This window comes from Oncorhynchus nerka, linkage group LG13 (genome assembly GCF_034236695.1).
Source record: "Oncorhynchus nerka isolate Pitt River linkage group LG13, Oner_Uvic_2.0, whole genome shotgun sequence".
Lineage (NCBI taxonomy): Eukaryota > Metazoa > Chordata > Actinopteri > Salmoniformes > Salmonidae > Oncorhynchus > Oncorhynchus nerka.
This window is the reverse complement of record NC_088408.1, coordinates 105182863-105201821: the sequence shown is the minus strand read 5'-3', so window position 1 is coordinate 105201821 and position 18959 is coordinate 105182863. Positions and strand designations below refer to the sequence as shown.

At 48.5% G+C, this 18959-nt stretch overlaps 1 protein-coding gene across 7 annotated transcripts in view; it reads left to right on the top strand.

The window, feature by feature from the left end:
* The window catches only part of smarca2 (SWI/SNF related, matrix associated, actin dependent regulator of chromatin, subfamily a, member 2), a 182105-nt gene that overhangs the window by 20558 nt on the left and 142588 nt on the right, over positions 1-18959 (top strand). For 6 of the 7 annotated variants that reach the window (XM_065026942.1, XM_065026946.1, XM_065026945.1 and 3 more), the window contains 3 exons: positions 12645-12891; positions 17014-17140; positions 17756-17929. In XM_065026942.1, coding sequence (XP_064883014.1) covers positions 12645-12891; positions 17014-17140; positions 17756-17929 — 548 coding nt within the window. Of the gene's footprint in view, positions 1-12644; positions 12892-12956; positions 12989-17013; positions 17141-17755; positions 17930-18959 lie in introns of those variants that run through there. The other variant, XM_065026948.1, reaches the window with a different exon arrangement.

Genomic DNA, 18959 nt, shown 5'->3' with positions numbered 1-18959 from the left:
TATACAGGGGGTACCGGTACAGAGTCAATGTGGAGGCTACATACATGGGGTACCGGTACAGAGTCAGTGTGGAGGCTACATACAGGGGGTACCGGTACAGAGTCTATGTGGAGGCTACATACAGGTGGTACCGGTACAGAGTCCATGTGGAGGCTATATACAGGGGGTACCGGTACAATGTGGAGGCTATATACAGGGGGTACCGGTACAGAGTCAATGTTGAGGCTATATACAGGGGGTACCGGTACAGAGTCAGCGTGGAGGCTATATACAGGGGGTACCGGTATAGAGTCAATGTGGAGGCTATATACAGGGGGTACCGGTACAATGTGGAGGCTATATACAGGGGGTACCGGTACAGAGTCAGCGTGGAGGCTATATACAGGGGGTACCGGTATAGAGTCAATGTGGAGGCTATATACAGGGGTACCGGTACAGAGTCAATGTGGAGGCTATATACAGGGGGTACCGGTACAGAGTCAATGTGGAGGCTATATACAGGGGGTACCGGTACAGAGTCAATGTGGAGGCTATATACAGGGGGTACCGGTACAGAGTCAGTGTGGAGGCTACATACAGGGGGTACCGGTACAGAGTCTATGTGGAGGCTACATACAGGTGGTACCGGTACAGAGTCTATGTGGAGGCTACATACAGGTGGTACCGGTACAGAGTCCATGTGGAGGCTATATACAGGGGGTACCGGTACAATGTGGAGGCTATATACAGGGGGTACCGGTACAGAGTCAATGTTGAGGCTATATACAGGGGGTACCGGTACAGAGTCAGCGTGGAGGCTATATACAGGGGGTACCGGTATAGAGTCAATGTGGAGGCTATATACAGGGGGTACCGGTACAATGTGGAGGCTATATACAGGGGGTACCGGTACAGAGTCAGCGTGGAGGCTATATACAGGGGGTACCGGTATAGAGTCAATGTGGAGGCTATATACAGGGGGTACCGGTACAGAGTCAATGTGGAGGCTATATACAGGGGGTACCGGTACAGAGTCAATGTGGAGGCTATATACAGGGGGTACCGGTACAGAGTCAGTGTGGAGGCTATATACAGGGGGTACCGGTACAGAGTCAATGTGGAGGCTATATACAGGGGGTCACGGTACAGAGTCAATGTGGAGGCTATATACAGGGAGTACTGGTACAGAGTCAATGTGGAGGCTATATACAGGGGGTACCGGAACAGAGTCAATGTGTGGAGGCTATATACAGGGGGTACCGGTACAGAGTCAGTGTGCGGGGCTATATACAAGCGGTACCGGTACAGAGTCAATGTGGAGGCTATATACAGGGGGTACCGGTACAGAGTCAATGTGGAGGCTATATACAGGGGGTACCGGTACAGAGTCAATGTGGAGGCTACATACAGGGGGTACCGGTACAGAGTCTATGTGGAGGCTACATACAGGTGGTACCGGTACAGAGTCTATGTGGAGGCTACATACAGGTGGTACCGGTACAGAGTCCATGTGGAGGCTATATACAGGGGGTACCGGTACAATGTGGAGGCTATATACAGGGGGTACCGGTACAGAGTCAATGTTGAGGCTATATACAGGGGGTACCGGTACAGAGTCAGCGTGGAGGCTATATACAGGGGGTACCGGTATAGAGTCAATGTGGAGGCTATATACAGGGGTACCGGTACAATGTGGAGGCTATATACAGGGGGTACCGGTACAGAGTCAGCGTGGAGGCTATATACAGGGGGTACCGGTATAGAGTCAATGTGGAGGCTATATACAGGGGGTACCGGTACAGAGTCAATGTGGAGGCTATATACAGGGGGTACCGGTACAGAGTCAATGTGGAGGCTATATACAGGGGGTACCGGTACAGAGTCAATGTGGAGGCTATATACAGGGGGTACCGGTACAGAGTCAATGTGGAGGCTATATACAGGGGGTCACGGTACAGAGTCAATGTGGAGGCTATATACAGGGGGTACCGGAACAGAGTCAATGTGTGGAGGCTATATACAGGGGGTACCGGTACAGAGTCAGTGTGCGGGGCTATATACAAGCGGTACCGGTACAGAGTCAATGTGGAGGCTATATACAGGGGGTACCGGTACAGAGTCAATGTGGAGGCTATATACAGGGGGTACCGGTACAGAGTCAATGTGGAGGCTATATACAGGGGGTACCGGTACAGAGTCAATGTGGAGGCTACATACATGGGGTACCGGTACAGAGTCAGTGTGGAGGCTACATACAGGGGGTACCGGTACAGAGTCCATGTGGAGGCTATATACAGGGGGTACCGGTACAATGTGGAGGCTATATACAGGGGGTACCGGTACAGAGTCAATGTGGAGGCTATATACAGGGGGTACCGATACAGAGTCAGCGTGGAGGCTATATACAGGGGGTACCGGTATAGAGTCAATGTGGAGGCTATATACAGGGGGTACCGGTACAGAGTCAATGTGGAGGCTATATACAGGGGGTACCGGTACAGAGTCAGTGTGGAGGCTATATACAGGGGGTACCGGTACAGAGTCAATGTGGAGGCTATATACAGGGGGTACCGGTACAATGTGGAGGCTATATACAGGGGGTACCGGTACAGAGTCAATGTGGAGGCTATATACAGGGAGTACTGGTACAGAGTCAATGTGGAGGCTATATACAGGGGGTACCGGTACAGAGTCAATGTGTGGAGGCTATATACAGGGGGTAACGGTACAGAGTCAGTGTGCGGGGCTATATACAGGCGGTACCGGTACAGAGTCAATGTGGAGGCTATATACAGGGGGTACCGGTACAGAGTCAATATGGAGGCTATATACAGGGGGTACCGGTACAGAGTCAATGTGGAGGCTACATACATGGGGTACCGGTACAGAGTCAGTGTGGAGGCTACATACAGGGGGTACCGGTACAGAGTCTATGTGGAGGCTACATACAGGTGGTACCGGTACAGAGTCTATGCGGAGGCTACATACAGGTGGTACCGGTACAGAGTCCATGTGGAGGCTATATACAGGGGGTACCGGTACAATGTGGAGGCTATATACAGGGGGTACCGGTACAGAGTCAATGTTGAGGCTATATACAGGGGGTACCGGTACAGAGTCAGCGTGGAGGCTATATACAGGGGGTACCGGTATAGAGTCAATGTGGAGGCTATATACAGGGGTACCGGTACAATGTGGAGGCTATATACAGGGGTACCGGTCAGAGTCAGCGTGGAGGCTATATACAGGGGTACCGGTATAGAGTCAATGTGGAGGCTATATACAGGGGTACCGGCACAGAGTCAATGTGGAGGCTATATACAGGGGGGTACCGGTACAGAGTCAATGTGGAGGCTATATACAGGGGTACCGGTACAGAGTCAATGTGGAGGCTATATACAGGGGGTACCGGTACAGAGTCAGTGTGGAGGCTATATACAGGGGGTACCGGTACAGAGTCAATGTGGAGGCTATATACAGGGGGTCACGGTACAGAGTCAATGTGGAGGCTATATACAGGGAGTACTGGTACAGAGTCAATGTGGAGGCTATATACAGGGGGTACCGGAACAGAGTCAATGTGTGGAGGCTATATACAGGGGGTACCGGTACAGAGTCAGTGTGCGGGGCTATATACAAGCGGTACCGGTACAGAGTCAGTGTGGAGGCTATACACAGGGGGTACCGGTACAGAGTCAGTGTGGAGGCTATACACAGGGGGTACCGGTACAGAGTCAATGTGGAGGCTATATACAGGGGGTACCGGTACAGAGTCAATGTGGAGGCTATACACAGGGGGTACCGGTACAGAGTCTATGTGAAGTCAGAAGTTTACATACACTTAGGTTGAAGTCATTAAAACTAGTTTACATACACTTAGGTTGAAGTCATTAAAACTAGTTTACATACACTTAGGTTGAAGTCATTAAAACTAGTTTACATACACTCAGGTTGGAGTCATTAAAACTAGTTTACATACACTTAGGTTGGAGTCATTAAAACTAGTTTACATACACTCAGGTTGGAGTCATTAAAACTAGTTTACATACACTCAGGTTGGAGTCATTAAAACTAGTTTACATACACTCAGGTTGAAGTCATTAAAACTAGTTTACATCCACTCAGGTTGGAGTCATTAAAACTAGTTTACATACACTCAGGTTGAAGTCATTAAAACTACATTTACATTTAAGTCATTTAGCAGACGCTCTTATCCAGAGCGACTTACAAATTGGTGCTTTCACCTTATGACATCCAGTGGAACAGCCACTTTACAATAGTGCATCTAAGTCTTTTAAGGGGGGTGAGAAGGATTACTTTATCCTATCCTAGGTATTCCTTAAAGAGGTGGGTTTTCAGGTGTCTCCGGAAGGTGGTGATTGACTCCGCTGTCCTGGCGTCGTGAGGGAGTTTGTTCCACCATTGGGGGGCCAGAGCAGCGAACAGTTTTGACTGGGCTGAGCGGGAACTGTACTTCCTCAGTGGTAGGGAGGCGAGCAGGCCAGAGGTGGATGAACGCAGTGCCCTTGTTTGGGTGTAGGGCCTGATCAGAGCCTGGAGGTACTGAGGTGCCGTTCCCCTCACAGCTCCGTAGGCAAGCACCATGGTCTTGTAGCGGATGCGAGCTTCAACTGGAAGCCAGTGGAGAGAGCGGAGGAGCGGGGTGACGTGAGAGAACTTGGGAAGGTTGAACACCAGACGGGCTGCGGCGTTCTGGATGAGTTGTAGGGGTTTAATGGCACAGGCAGGGAGCCCAGCCAACAGCGAGTTGCAGTAATCCAGACGGGAGATGACAAGTGCCTGGATTAGGACCTGCGCCGCTTCCTGTGTGAGGCAGGGTCGTACTCTGCGGATGTTGTAGAGCATGAACCTACAGGAACGGGCCACCGCCTTGATGTTAGTTGAGAACGACAGGGTGTTGTCCAGGATCACGCCAAGGTTCTTAGCGCTCTGGGAGGAGGACACGATGGAGTTGTCAACCGTGATGGCGAGATCATGGAACGGGCAGTCCTTCCCCGGGAGGAAGAGCAGCTCCGTCTTGCCGAGGTTCAGCTTGAGGTGGTGATCCGTCATCCACACTGATATGTCTGCCAGACATGCAGAGATGCGATTCGCCACCTGGTCATCAGAGGGGGGAAAGGAGAAGATTAATTGTGTGTCGTCTGCATAGCAATGATAGGAGAGACCATGTGAGGTTATGACCGAGCCAAGTGACTTGGTGTATAGCGAGAATAGGAGAGGGCCTAGAACAGAGCCCTGTGGGACACCAGTGGTGAGAGCGCGTGGTGAGGAGACAGATTCTCGCCACGCCACCTGGTAGGAGCGACCTGTCAGGTAGGACGCAATCCAAGCGTGGGCCGCGCCGGAGATGCCCAACTCGGAGAGGGTGGAGAGGAGGATCTGATGGTTCACAGTATCGAAGGCAGCCGATAGGTCTAGAAGGATGAGAGCAGAGGAGAGAGAGTTAGCTTTAGCAGTGCGGAGCGCCTCCGTGATACAGAGAAGAGCAGTCTCAGTTGAATGACTAGTCTTGAAACCTGACTGATTTGGATCAAGAAGGTCATTCTGAGAGAGATAGCGGGAGAGCTGGCCAAGGACGGCACGTTCAAGAGTTTTGGAGAGAAAAGAAAGAAGGGATACTGGTCTGTAGTTGTTGACATCGGAGGGATCGAGTGTAGGTTTTTTCAGAAGGGGTGCAACTCTCGCTCTCTTGAAGACGGAAGGGACGTAGCCAGCGGTCAGGGATGAGTTGATGAGCGAGGTGAGGTAAGGGAGAAGGTCACCGGAAATGGTCTGGAGAAGAGAGGAGGGGATAGGGTCAAGCGGGCAGGTTGTTGGGCGGCCGGCCGTCACAAGACGCGAGATTTCATCTGGAGAGAGAGGGGAGAAAGAGGTCAGAGCACAGGGTAGGGCAGTGTGAGCAGAACCAGCGGTGTCGTTTGACTTAGCAAACGAGGATCGGATGTCGTCGACCTTCTTTTCAAAATGGTTGACGAAGTCATCTGCAGAGAGGGGAGGAGGGGGGGAGGGGGAGGAGGATTCAGGAGGGAGGAGAAGGTTGCAAAGAGCTTCCTAGGGTTAGAGGCAGATGCTTGGAATTTAGAGTTGTAGAAAGTGGCTTTAGCAGCAGAGAGAGAAGAGGAAAATGTAGAGAGGAGGGAGTGAAAGGATGTCAGGTCCGCAGGGAGGCGAGTTTTCCTCCATTTCCGCTCGGCTGCCCGGAGCCCTGTTCTGTGAGCTCGCAATGAGTCGTCGAGCCACGGAGCGGGAGGGGAGGACCGAGCCGGCCTGGAGGATAGGGGACATAGAGAGTCAAAGGATGCAGAAAGGGAGGAGAGGAGGGTTGAGGAGGCAGAATCAGGAGATAGGTTGGAGAAGGTTTGAGCAGAGGGAAGAGATGATAGGATGGAAGAGGAGAGAGTAGCGGGGGAGAGAGAGCGAAGGTTGGGACGGCGCGATACCATCCGAGTAGGGGCAGTGTGGGAGGTGTTGGATGAGAGCGAGAGGGAAAAGGATACAAGGTAGTGGTCGGAGACTTGGAGGGGAGTTGCAATGAGGTTAGTGGAAGAACAGCATCTAGTAAAGATGAGGTCGAGCGTATTTCCTGCCTTGTGAGTAGGGGGAAGGTGAGAGGGTGAGGTCAAAAGAGGAGAGGAGTGGAAAGAAGGAGGCAGAGAGGAATGAGTCAAAGGTAGACGTGGGGAGGTTAAAGTCGCCCAGAACTGAGAGGTGAGCCGTCCTCAGGAAAGGAGCTTATCAAGGCATCAACTAGTTTACATACACTTAGGTTGAAGTTATTAAAACTAGTTTACATACACTCAGGTTGGAGTCATTAAAACTAGTTTACATACACTCAGGTTGAAGTCATTAAAACTACATTTACATTTAAGTCATTTAGCAGACGCTCTTATCCAGAGCGACTTACAAATTGGTGCTTTCACCTTATGACATCCAGTGGAACAGCCACTTTACAATAGTGCATCTAAGTCTTTTAAGGGGGGTGAGAAGGATTACTTTATCCTATCCTAGGTATTCCTTAAAGAGGTGGGTTTTCAGGTGTCTCCGGAAGGTGGTGATTGACTCCGCTGTCCTGGCGTCGTGAGGGAGTTTGTTCCACCATTGGGGGGCCAGAGCAGCGAACAGTTTTGACTGGGCTGAGCGGGAACTGTACTTCCTCAGTGGTAGGGAGGCGAGCAGGCCAGAGGTGGATGAACGCAGTGCCCTTGTTTGGGTGTAGGGCCTGATCAGAGCCTGGAGGTACTGAGGTGCCGTTCCCCTCACAGCTCCGTAGGCAAGCACCATGGTCTTGTAGCGGATGCGAGCTTCAACTGGAAGCCAGTGGAGAGAGCGGAGGAGCGGGGTGACGTGAGAGAACTTGGGAAGGTTGAACACCAGACGGGCTGCGGCGTTCTGGATGAGTTGTAGGGGTTTAATGGCACAGGCAGGAGCCCAGCCAACAGCGAGTTGCAGTAATCCAGACGGGAGATGACAAGTGCCTGGATTAGGACCTGCGCCGCTTCCTGTGTGAGGCAGGGTCGTACTCTGCGGATGTTGTAGAGCATGAACCTACAGGAACGGGCCACCGCCTTGATGTTAGTTGAGAACGACAGGGTGTTGTCCAGGATCACGCCAAGGTTCTTAGCGCTCTGGGAGGAGGACACGATGGAGTTGTCAACCGTGATGGCGAGATCATGGAACGGGCAGTCCTTCCCGGGAGGAAGAGCAGCTCCGTCTTGCCGAGGTTCAGCTTGAGGTGGTGATCCGTCATCCACACTGATATGTCTGCCAGACATGCAGAGATGCGATTCGCCACCTGGTCATCAGAGGGGGGAAAGGAGAAGATTAATTGTGTGTCGTCTGCATAGCAATGATAGGAGAGACCATGTGAGGTTATGACCGAGCCAAGTGACTTGGTGTATAGCGAGAATAGGAGAGGGCCTAGAACAGAGCCCTGTGGGACACCAGTGGTGAGAGCGCGTGGTGAGGAGACAGATTCTCGCCACGCCACCTGGTAGGAGCGACCTGTCAGGTAGGACGCAATCCAAGCATGGGCCGCGCCGGAGATGCCCAACTCGGAGAGGGTGGAGAGGAGGATCTGATGGTTCACAGTATCGAAGGCAGCCGATAGGTCTAGAAGGATGAGAGCAGAGGAGAGAGAGTTAGCTTTAGCAGTGCGGAGCGCCTCCGTGATACAGAGAAGAGCAGTCTCAGTTGAATGACTAGTCTTGAAACCTGACTGATTTGGATCAAGAAGGTCATTCTGAGAGAGATAGCGGGAGAGCTGGCCAAGGACGGCACGTTCAAGAGTTTTGGAGAGAAAAGAAAGAAGGGATACTGGTCTGTAGTTGTTGACATCGGAGGGATCGAGTGTAGGTTTTTTCAGAAGGGGTGCAACTCTCGCTCTCTTGAAGACGGAAGGGACGTAGCCAGCGGTCAGGGATGAGTTGATGAGCGAGGTGAGGTAAGGGAGAAGGTCACCGGAAATGGTCTGGAGAAGAGAGGAGGGGATAGGGTCAAGCGGGCAGGTTGTTGGGCGGCCGGCCGTCACAAGACGCGAGATTTCATCTGGAGAGAGAGGGGAGAAAGAGGTCAGAGCACAGGGTAGGGCAGTGTGAGCAGAACCAGCGGTGTCGTTTGACTTAGCAAACGAGGATCGGATGTCGTCGACCTTCTTTTCAAAATGGTTGACGAAGTCATCTGCAGAGAGGGAGGAGGGGGAGGGGGAGGAGGATTCAGGAGGGAGGAGAAGGTTGCAAAGAGCTTCCTAGGGTTAGAGGCAGATGCTTGGAATTTAGAGTGGTAGAAAGTGGCTTTAGCAGCAGAGAGAGAAGAGGAAAATGTAGAGAGGAGGGAGTGAAAGGATGTCAGGTCCGCAGGGAGGCGAGTTTTCCTCCATTTCCGCTCGGCTGCCCGGAGCCCTGTTCTGTGAGCTCGCAATGAGTCGTCGAGCCACGGAGCGGGAGGGGAGGACCGAGCCGGCCTGGAGGATAGGGGACATAGAGAGTCAAAGGATGCAGAAAGGGAGGAGAGGAGGGTTGAGGAGGCAGAATCAGGAGATAGGTTGGAGAAGGTTTGAGCAGAGGGAAGAGATGATAGGATGGAAGAGGAGAGAGTAGCGGGGAGAGAGAGCGAAGGTTGGGACGGCGCGATACCATCCGAGTAGGGGCAGTGTGGGAGGTGTTGGATGAGAGCGAGAGGGAAAAGGATACAAGGTAGTGGTCGGAGACTTGGAGGGGAGTTGCAATGAGGTTAGTGGAAGAACAGCATCTAGTAAAGATGAGGTCGAGCGTATTTCCTGCCTTGTGAGTAGGGGGGGAAGGTGAGAGGGTGAGGTCAAAAGAGGAGAGGAGTGGAAAGAAGGAGGCAGAGAGGAATGAGTCAAAGGTAGACGTGGGGAGGTTAAAGTCGCCCAGAACTGAGAGGTGAGCCGTCCTCAGGAAAGGAGCTTATCAAGGCATCAACTAGTTTACATACACTTAGGTTGAAGTTATTAAAACTAGTTTACATACACTCAGGTTGGAGTCATTAAAACTAGTTTACATACACTCAGGTTGGAGTCATTAAAACTAGTTTACATACACTCAGGTTGGAGTCTTTAAAACTAGTTTACATACACTCAGGTTGGAGTCATTAAAACTAGTTTACATACACTCAGGTTGGAGTCTTTAAAACTAGTTTACATACACTTAGGTTGAAGTTATTAAAACTAGTTTACATACACTTAGGTTGGAGTCATTAAAACTAGTTTACATACACTCAGGTTGGAGTCATTAAAACTAGTTTACATACACTCAGGTTGGAGTCATTAAAACTAGTTTACATACACTCAGGTTGGAGTCATTAAAACTAGTTTTTCAACCACTACACAAATTTATTGTTACCAAGCTATAGTTTTGGCAAGTACTTTGTGCATGACACAGGTCATTTCTCCAACAATTGTTTACAGACAGATTATTTCACTTATAATTCACCGTATCAAAATTCCAGTGGGTCAGAAGTTTACATACACTAAGTTGACTGTGCCTTTAAACAGCTTGGAAAATTCCAGAAAATTATGTCATGGCTTTAGAAGCTTCTGCTAATTGACAACATTTGAGTCAATTGGAGGTGTACCTGTTGATGTATTTCAAGGCCTACCTTCAAACTCAGTGCCTTTTTGCTTGACATCATGGGAAAATCTAAAGAAATCAGCCAAGACCTCAGAAAAAAATTGTAGACCTCCACAAGTCTGGTTCATCCTTGGGAGCAATTTCCAAACACCTGAAGGGACCACGTCCATCTGTACAAACAATAGTATGCAAGTCTAAACACCATGGGACCACGTAGCTGTCATACCACTCAGGAAGGAGACGCATTCTGTATCCTAGAGATCAACGTACTTTGGTGTGAAAAGTGCAAATCAATCCCAGAACAACAGCAAATGACCTTGTGAAGATGCAGTAAAACGTATCTATATCCACAGAGTCCTATATCGACATGACCTGAAAGGCCGCTCAGCAAGGAAGAAGCCACTGCTCCAAAACCGCCATAAAAAAGCCAGACTACGGTTTGCAACTGCACATGGGGACAAAGATCGTACTTTTTGGAGAAATATCCTCTGGTCTGATGAAACAAAAATAAAACTGTTTGGGCATAATGACCATCGTTATGTTTAGGAGGAGAAAGGGGAGGCTTGCGAGCCGAAGAACACCATCCCGACTGTGAAGCATGGAGGTGGCAGCATCACGTTGTGGGGGTGGCAGCATCATGTTGTGGGGGCAACATCTCAAAACATTAGTCAGGAAGTTAAAGCTTGGTCGCAAATGGGTCTTCCAAATGGACAATGACCCCAAGCATACTTCCAAAGTTGTGGCAAAATGGACAACAAAGTCAAGGTATTGGAGTGGACACAACTTCCTGACCTCAATCCTATAGAAAGTGTGTGGGCAGAACTGTGTGGGCAGAACTGAAAAAGCGTGTGCGAGCAAGGAGGCCTACAAACCTGACTCAGTTACACCAGCTCTGTCAGGAGGAATGGTTCAAAATTCAACCAATTTATTGTGGGAATCTTGTGGAAAGCCAACTGAAACGTTTGACCCAAGTAATACAATTTAAAGGCAATGCTACCAAATAATAATTGAGTGTATGTAAACTTCTGACCCACTGGGAATGTGATGAAAGAAAGAAAAGCTGAAATAAATCATTCTCTCAACTATTATTTCACATTCTTAAAATAAAGTGGTGATCCTAACTGACCTAAAACAGGGAATTTTTTACTGGGATTAAATGTCAGGAATTGTGAAAAACAGAGTTTAAATGTATTTGGCTCAGGTATGTAAACTTCTGACTTCAACTGAACATGTGGTTATCAAAGTGACTTATGATAATAAGAGAGTAGCAGCAGTGTAAAAGTTGGGTCATCTGCGTAGCCATTAGTTTATCAGTTTAACTTGTCAAAGTAAAGTTGATTTAAACTCTAATCTCTAATCTTACAATTGTTTATTCTCTCTCTCATTTTTACTATACTGTGTTTTTATTTAAACTATTTGCAAACTTTCTGAGATGGTACATCTTTACGCCTATACATTCATTCGATTGTTGATCATGAGTAGGCTGTGCCTAGGCCAACAAATTACATTCACATTCAAATGGGGATTAGGGAGATTAAATTACCTTCACATTCAAATGGGGATTAGGGAGATTAAATTACCTTCACATTCAAATGGGGAGATTAAAGGGAAATTAAGATATTAAAATAATGAGAGGGGAGGGGGAAAAACATGACATTTGTTACTTTCCACTCTTTCTACAATCTTAATTGTTCTCTTACACTATGTTAATAGTCTAATTACCACATATGCATTAAAAAAACTTGCAAGCTAAACCATCGTTCGTCGATAGATGACGCAATCGTAAAATCACCCAATCCTACCATGGCCTTAAATTTAACCTGGGTGTACACACTAGGCCTAACCTGGGACCATGCCTCAGGACTGCCTGTTCTGATGACTCCTTGCTATTCCCAGTCCACCTGGTTGTGTTGCTGCTACAGGAAAGACAGTCGTTTAATGTGAGAGGCTCAGCGATTTTGAAAGTCGTGCAATGTATACCCTTTAGTCTGGCTCAGTTAATCCTAACCCAGACCCTGGTTTGAAGGTTAGTCTGGCTCAGTTAATCCTAACCCAGACCCTGGTTTGAAGGTTAGTCTGGCTCAGTTAATCCTAACCCAGACCCTGGTTTGAAGGTTAGTCTGGCTCAGTTAATCCTAACCCAGACCCTGGTTTGAAGGTTAGTCTGGCTCAGTTAATCCTAACCCAGACCCTGGTTTGAAGGTTAGTCTGGCTCAGTTAATCCTAACCCAGACCCTGGTTTGAAGGTTAGTCTGGCTCAGTTAATCCTAACCCAGACCCTGGTTTGAAGGTTAGTCTGGCTCAGTTAATCCTAACCCAGACCCTGGTTTGAAGGTTAGTCTGGCTCAGTTAATCCTAACCCAGACCCTGGTTTGAAGGTTAGTCTGGCTCAGTTAATCCTAACCCAGACCCTGGTTTGAAGGTTAGTCTGGCTCAGTTAATCCTAACCCAGACCCTGGTTTGAAGGTTAGTCTGGCTCAGTTTAATTTGGATAGTGTAATTGGTTGATTTATGTAATGTGATTGACCACAGATATTTGTGCTCTTCCTGTTTCAGGCCAAGGTGGTGATACTCCCAGCAACCCCCAGAAGCTTCTAGCTCCGCCCCCAAGTGGTAGACCCTCACCTGCCCCACCCCAGGCCCCTCCTCCTGGACCCATGTCCGGCCCCTCTATTACCCATCAGCCCCAGGGACAGCAGCCGTCGCCCGTCATCACACTGCAACAGAAACAGAACCGCGTTACGCCCATCCAGAAACCACAGGGCCTGGACCCCACAGAGATACTGCAGGAGAGAGAGTACAGGTAACCCTTGACCTCTAACCCCTGACCTCTAATCGTGACCTGTTTAGAATCCACAGGGCCTGGACCCAACAGAGATACTGCAGGAGAGAGAGTACAGGTAACCCCTAACCCATCCAGAAACCACAGGGCCTGGACCCCACAGAGATCCAGCAGGATACCAACAACACAAGTGACGTCATCAGAGTGCGCAGCTGAACACTGCTGAAAACACTCGGTTTGCTGTTTTTGATTTAAACATAACCAATATTCGCCAGAGTGGGGCTGCGTTCTAAGGCACTGCATCTCAGTGCTAAAGGCATCACTACAGACCCTGGTTCGATTCCAGGCTGTATCACAACCGGCCGTGACTGAATGACCATAGGGCGGCGCACAATTGGCCCAGCGTCGTCCGGGTTACACAAAACTCAAACCGTGTTTACGCCATAAATGTATTTTGTCCCCCCACACCAAACGTGATCACAACACGCAGGTTAAAATATCAAAACAAACTCTGAACCAATTAAATTAATTTGGGGACAGGTTGAAAAGCATTAAACATTCATGGCAATTTAGCTAGCACTTGCCAGCTAATTTGTCCTGGGATATAAACTTTGAGTTGTAATTTTACTTGAAATGCACCGCGATCTGCACCGCGATTTACCTGAAATTTCTAGTCATCTCTCCTCCTTCTAGGCTTTTTCTTCTCTGGACTTTATATTGCGATTGACAACGTTCGTTCGTTCTTTCAGTCACCAACGTGGGTATAACCAATGAGGAGATGTAGGAGGCAGGACTTGCACCGCGATCTGCGTCAGAAATAGAACTGACTTCTATTTTAGCCCTTGGCAACGCAGACGCTCGTTGGCGCGCGCGATAATTGAATAACATACATTTCTACATTTATTTTGGTGTTCAGCCTGTTAGCAGTAGGCCGTCATTGTATATAAAAAATGTGTTCTTAACTGACTTGCCTAGTTAAATAAAGGTTAAATTAAAAAAAATGAATAAAAGTCCCAGATGAGTTTTGCAATGGAGCACTCTTTGGAGAAATGAATGAACAGTTCAACACGCTGTAGGAGCTGTATCTACGCTGTTTCGGGACAAACAGGATCACTTGAGTTCCAATGCGGCAATTGTTTGCTTGCCGAGGATTATAGGCTTGAGGTGGCTTCCTTGATCACACAGGTCGCCAGCCTACTTAACAAACTGGGGAAAACGCAGAGTGGAATGTTTTCTAAACCGGTGGCTGGACGGCATTCGTGCATTTTGGATCCGTCCTGGATTCCTGATGGATTCCTGATGGATTCCTGATGGATGGATTCCTGAAGTCTTGTCGTTTGTCGTTACCTGACTGGTCCGTGTTTCCCAGAGTTCGCCCATCTCGTAGCTGAGTCAAAGGAGCACAGCAAGAGGAGCATTGCAATCAATGATGGTCAAATGTTACGAGCCGTGGAAGCTGAAAAGACCACGGCCTCCCGCAAGGCAGTCTACACTCCCAGCGGGAGGCCCGGAGAGGACACAAACAATGTATAGTTTCGCCTTCCTGGAGCCTGATCTTCCTGCATCTTCGTCTATGGGGTTAGGGCTAGGGTTAGGGTAACCCTAACCTGTGTCTGCAGCCGCAGTGTCTACTCTTACAATTTCGAAGTGGACGTCTGCAACCTTCTTTCCCTGCTCTGGATCGAGAGGGACTTCTCCATCTGTCGGAGGCCTGCACCAGGCGCCGGGAGCAACGGGCTCAGGTTATCCTGCCTCTCGCTCGTCCAAATCCTGTGAAGCGTGGGAGTGGTCCTTCTCGCCAGCCATGATTTTGGGCAGCTCGATGGTAAGAAATGTGACCGTTCCTGGTGCAAAAACCACATCCTATCCCGGAGCTGGAGTAAATGACATCCCTAAGCTGCTCCTGAATGTACTACACCAGGACATGGACATTGATTCTATTGTAGTCTATGTGGGGTTTAATGACATTGTGAATGACAGCTCTGAACAGTTGAAACTGGATTTCAAAGAGCTGATTGACTCTCTGCTAGACACTAATAAAATACCCATCACATCTGACCCTGTGCCCTTCTCTGAATCGTGGCATTGAACACTTTAGCAGGATTCTTTCTCTTCACGACTGGCTACGTGATTATTGCAGCTCAATGGGTAAAACTTTTGTTGACAATTTCGATACCTTTTGGAAAAAGGTACACATGTTTTATAAGGATGGGATCCACCCAAATCACTTGGGTTCCTGGATCCTTTCACAGTATTATAAGGGGGATGGGATCCACCCAAATCACTGGGTTCCTGGATCCTTTCACAGTATTATAAGGGGGATGGGATCCACCCAAATCATCTGGGTTCCTGGATCCTTTCACAGCTTTATAAGGGGGATGGGATCCACCCAAATCATCTGGGTTCCTGGATCCTTTCACAGTATTATAAGGAGGATGGGATCCACCCAAATCATCTGGGTTCCTGGATCCTTTCACAGTATTATAAGGGGATGGGATCCACCCAAATCATCTGGGTTCCTGGATCCTTTCACAGTATTATAAGGAGGATGGGATCCACCCAAATCATCTGGGTTCCTGGATCCTTTCACAGTATTATAAGGAGGATGGGATCCACCCAAATCATTTGGGTTCCTGGATCCTTTCACAGTATTATAAGGCTGCGTTGATGACTTATCAATGACCCAAGTCCAGCTCATTTAATCAAATCAAATACACATGTTTAGCAGATGCTATTGCGGGTGTAGCGAAATGCGTGCGCTACTAGTTCCTACAGTGCAGCAATATGTTGCAATTCTCGGGCCGACTCTTTTCTCTGTATACATGAATGATGTCGCTCTTGCTGCTGGTGATTCTCTGATCCACCTCTACGCAGACGACACCATTTTGTATACTTCTGGCCCTTTTTTGGACACTGTGTTAACTAACCTCCAGACGAGCTTCAATGCTCAGTGGCCTCCAACTGCTCTTAAATGCAAGTAAAACTAAATGCATACTCTTCAACCGATCGCTGCCTGCACCTGCCCGCACGTCCAGCATCACCACTCTGGATGGTTCTGACTTAGAATATGTGGACAACTACAAATACCTAGGTGTCTGGTTAGACTGTAAACTCTCCTTCCAGACTCATATTGAACATCTCCAATCCAAATTAAATCTAGAATCGGCTTCCTATTTCACATCAAAGCATCCTTCACTCACGCTGCCAAACATACCCTCGTAAAACTGATTATCCTACAGATCCTCGACTTCAGCGATGTAATTTACAAAATAGCAACCAACACTCTACTCAGCAAATTGGATGCAGTCTATCACAGTGCCATCAGTTTTCTCACCAAAGCCCCATATACTACCCACCACTGCGACCTGTATGCTCTCGTTGGCTAGCCCTCGCTTCATATTCGTTGCCAAACCCACTGGCTCCAGGTCATCGATAAGTCTTTGCTAGGTAAAGCTCCGCCTTATCTCAGCTCACTGGTCACCATAGCAGCACCCACCCGTAGCACGCGCTCCAGCAGGTATATTTCACTGGTCATCCCCAAAGCCAATTCCTCTTTGGCCGCCTTTCCTTCCAGTTCTCTGCTGCCAATGACTGGAACGAACTACAAAAATCACTGAAGCTGGAGACTCATATCTCCCTCACTAGCTTTAAGCATCAGCTGTCAGAGCAGCACACAGATCACTGCACCTGTACATAGCTCATCTGTAAACAGCCCATCTGTACATAGCTCATCTGTAAACAGCCCATCTGTAAATAGCCCATCCAACTACCTCATCCCCATGCTGTTATTAATTTTATTTAGCTCCATTGCACCCCAGTATCTCTACTTGCACATTCATCTTCTGCACATCTATCACTCCAGTGTTTAATTGCTATATTGTAATTATTTTGCCACTATGGCCTATTTATTGTCTTACCTCCATTATCCTACCTCATTTGTGCACACTGTTATTTATTTGTATTGTGTTATTGACTGTACGTTTGTTTATTCCATGTGTAACTCTGTGTTGTTGTTTGTGTTGCACTGCTTTGCTTTATCTTTGCCAGGTCGCAGTTGTCAATAATAACTTGTTCTCAACTGGCCTACCTGGTTAAAAAACAAGTAATATCTAACAATTTCACAACAAATGTTGTCCTCCCCAGGCTGCAGGCTCGTATCGCTCACCGGATCCGGGAGCTGGAGAGTCTACCTGGAGCTCTGCCTCCGGACCTGAGGAGTAAAGCCACCGTGGAACTCAAGGCTTTGAGACTTCTCAACTTCCAACGACAGGTATGACGTCATCTCAGCATAAACTGTAGGCTTCATGAACACTTCCAACGACAGGTATGACGTCATCTCAGCATAAACTGTAGGCTTCATGAACACTTCCAACGACAGGTATGACGTCATCTCAGCATAAACTGTAGGCTTCATGAACACTTCCAACGACAGGTATGACGTCATCTCAGCATAAACTGTAGGCTTCATGAACACTTCATGAACACTTCATGAACGCATAAACAGGTACTTCCAACGACAGGTATGACGTCATCTCAGCATAAACTGTAGGCTTCATGAACACTTCCAACGACAGGTATGACGTCATCTCAGCATAAACTGTAGGCTTCATGAACACTTCCAACGACAGGTATGACGTCATCTCAGCATAAACTGTAGGCTTCATGAACACTTCCAACGACAGGTATGACGTCATCTCAGCATAAACTGTAGGCTTCACGAACACTTCCAACGACATGTAGGCTACACTAACATCTAGACCCAGACAAACAACACTATCATCACCCAATTGAAAAACACCAGCCCATCATTGACATGTATTGGATAGTTATTGTAGCTGGTTACCATTTTCCTAATTTCATACATATTCCACCTCTCCTCCTATAGCTGCGTCAGGATGTGGTCCAGTGTATGCGTAGAGACACCACCCTGGAGACAGCCCTGAACTCCAAGGCTTACAAGAGGAGCAAGCGCCAGACGCTGAGGGAGGCTCGCATGACAGAGAAACTGGAGAAACAGCAGAAGATGGAACAGGAGAGGAAACGCAGACAGAAACACCAGGTGAGTGAACTCTCTGGACCATTACCTGTTCCATATTCTGCTGAACAAACTCTGTTCAAATGGCTAACACACACAGACACACAAGACATGCCACCAGAGGTCTCTTCACTGTCCCCAAGTCCAGAACAGACTCTGTTCAAACAGCTAACACACACAGACACACAAGACATGCCACCAGAGGTCTCTTCACTGTCCCCAAGTCCAGAACAGACTCTGTTCAAACAGCTAACACACACAGACACACAAGACATGCCACCAGAGGTCTCTTCACAGTCCCCAAGTCCAGAACAGACTCTGGGAAGCACACAGTACTACAAGTCTCTTTCACATCAGATAACCCAAGATAGTAATAAAATCTGATTAATACCACACACACACAGACACACACACACACACACACAGACACACACACAGACACACAGACACACACACACACTCCTCAATGCCATAGGATGAATCTCGGAACATATTCCAGTCGGTGTAAATCAGAAGTACAGCGGCGGTGGTTTGGGCCCATCGCTTCTGGAGGAATTCCTTTTCTTGGCAGATGGTGGTGGACTCACTCCATCGTTCCAGTCATCATCTCCCCCATTTGCAGTAGCGCGACCACCCCAGCCTCCCCCTGCCTCCATCTCTTTCAGGGGTACTTTTCTTGTCTCCTTCAAATCATCCTCTGGCCTCTGTATCTCGGATCCAGGAGGGAAAACTTGCACAAAAAGGTATTTTATTGTCGGTAGGCTGTAATTGTCCTCGAGCTCACTGGACACCTTCCTTTTGAGGCTTTGTGTTAGGTCGGTGTTACGGTGACGTAACTCTCACCAGAGAGAACATCAGTGGAGTCAGCCATAGGCCTCACTGACCAGACGGTGACGTAACTCTCACCAGAGAGAACATCAGTGGAGTCAGCCATAGGCCTCACTGACCAGACGGTGACGTAACTCTCACCAGAGAGAACATCAGTGGAGTCAGCCATAGGCCTCACTGACCAGACGGTGACGTAACTCTCACCAGAGAGAACATCAGTGGAGTC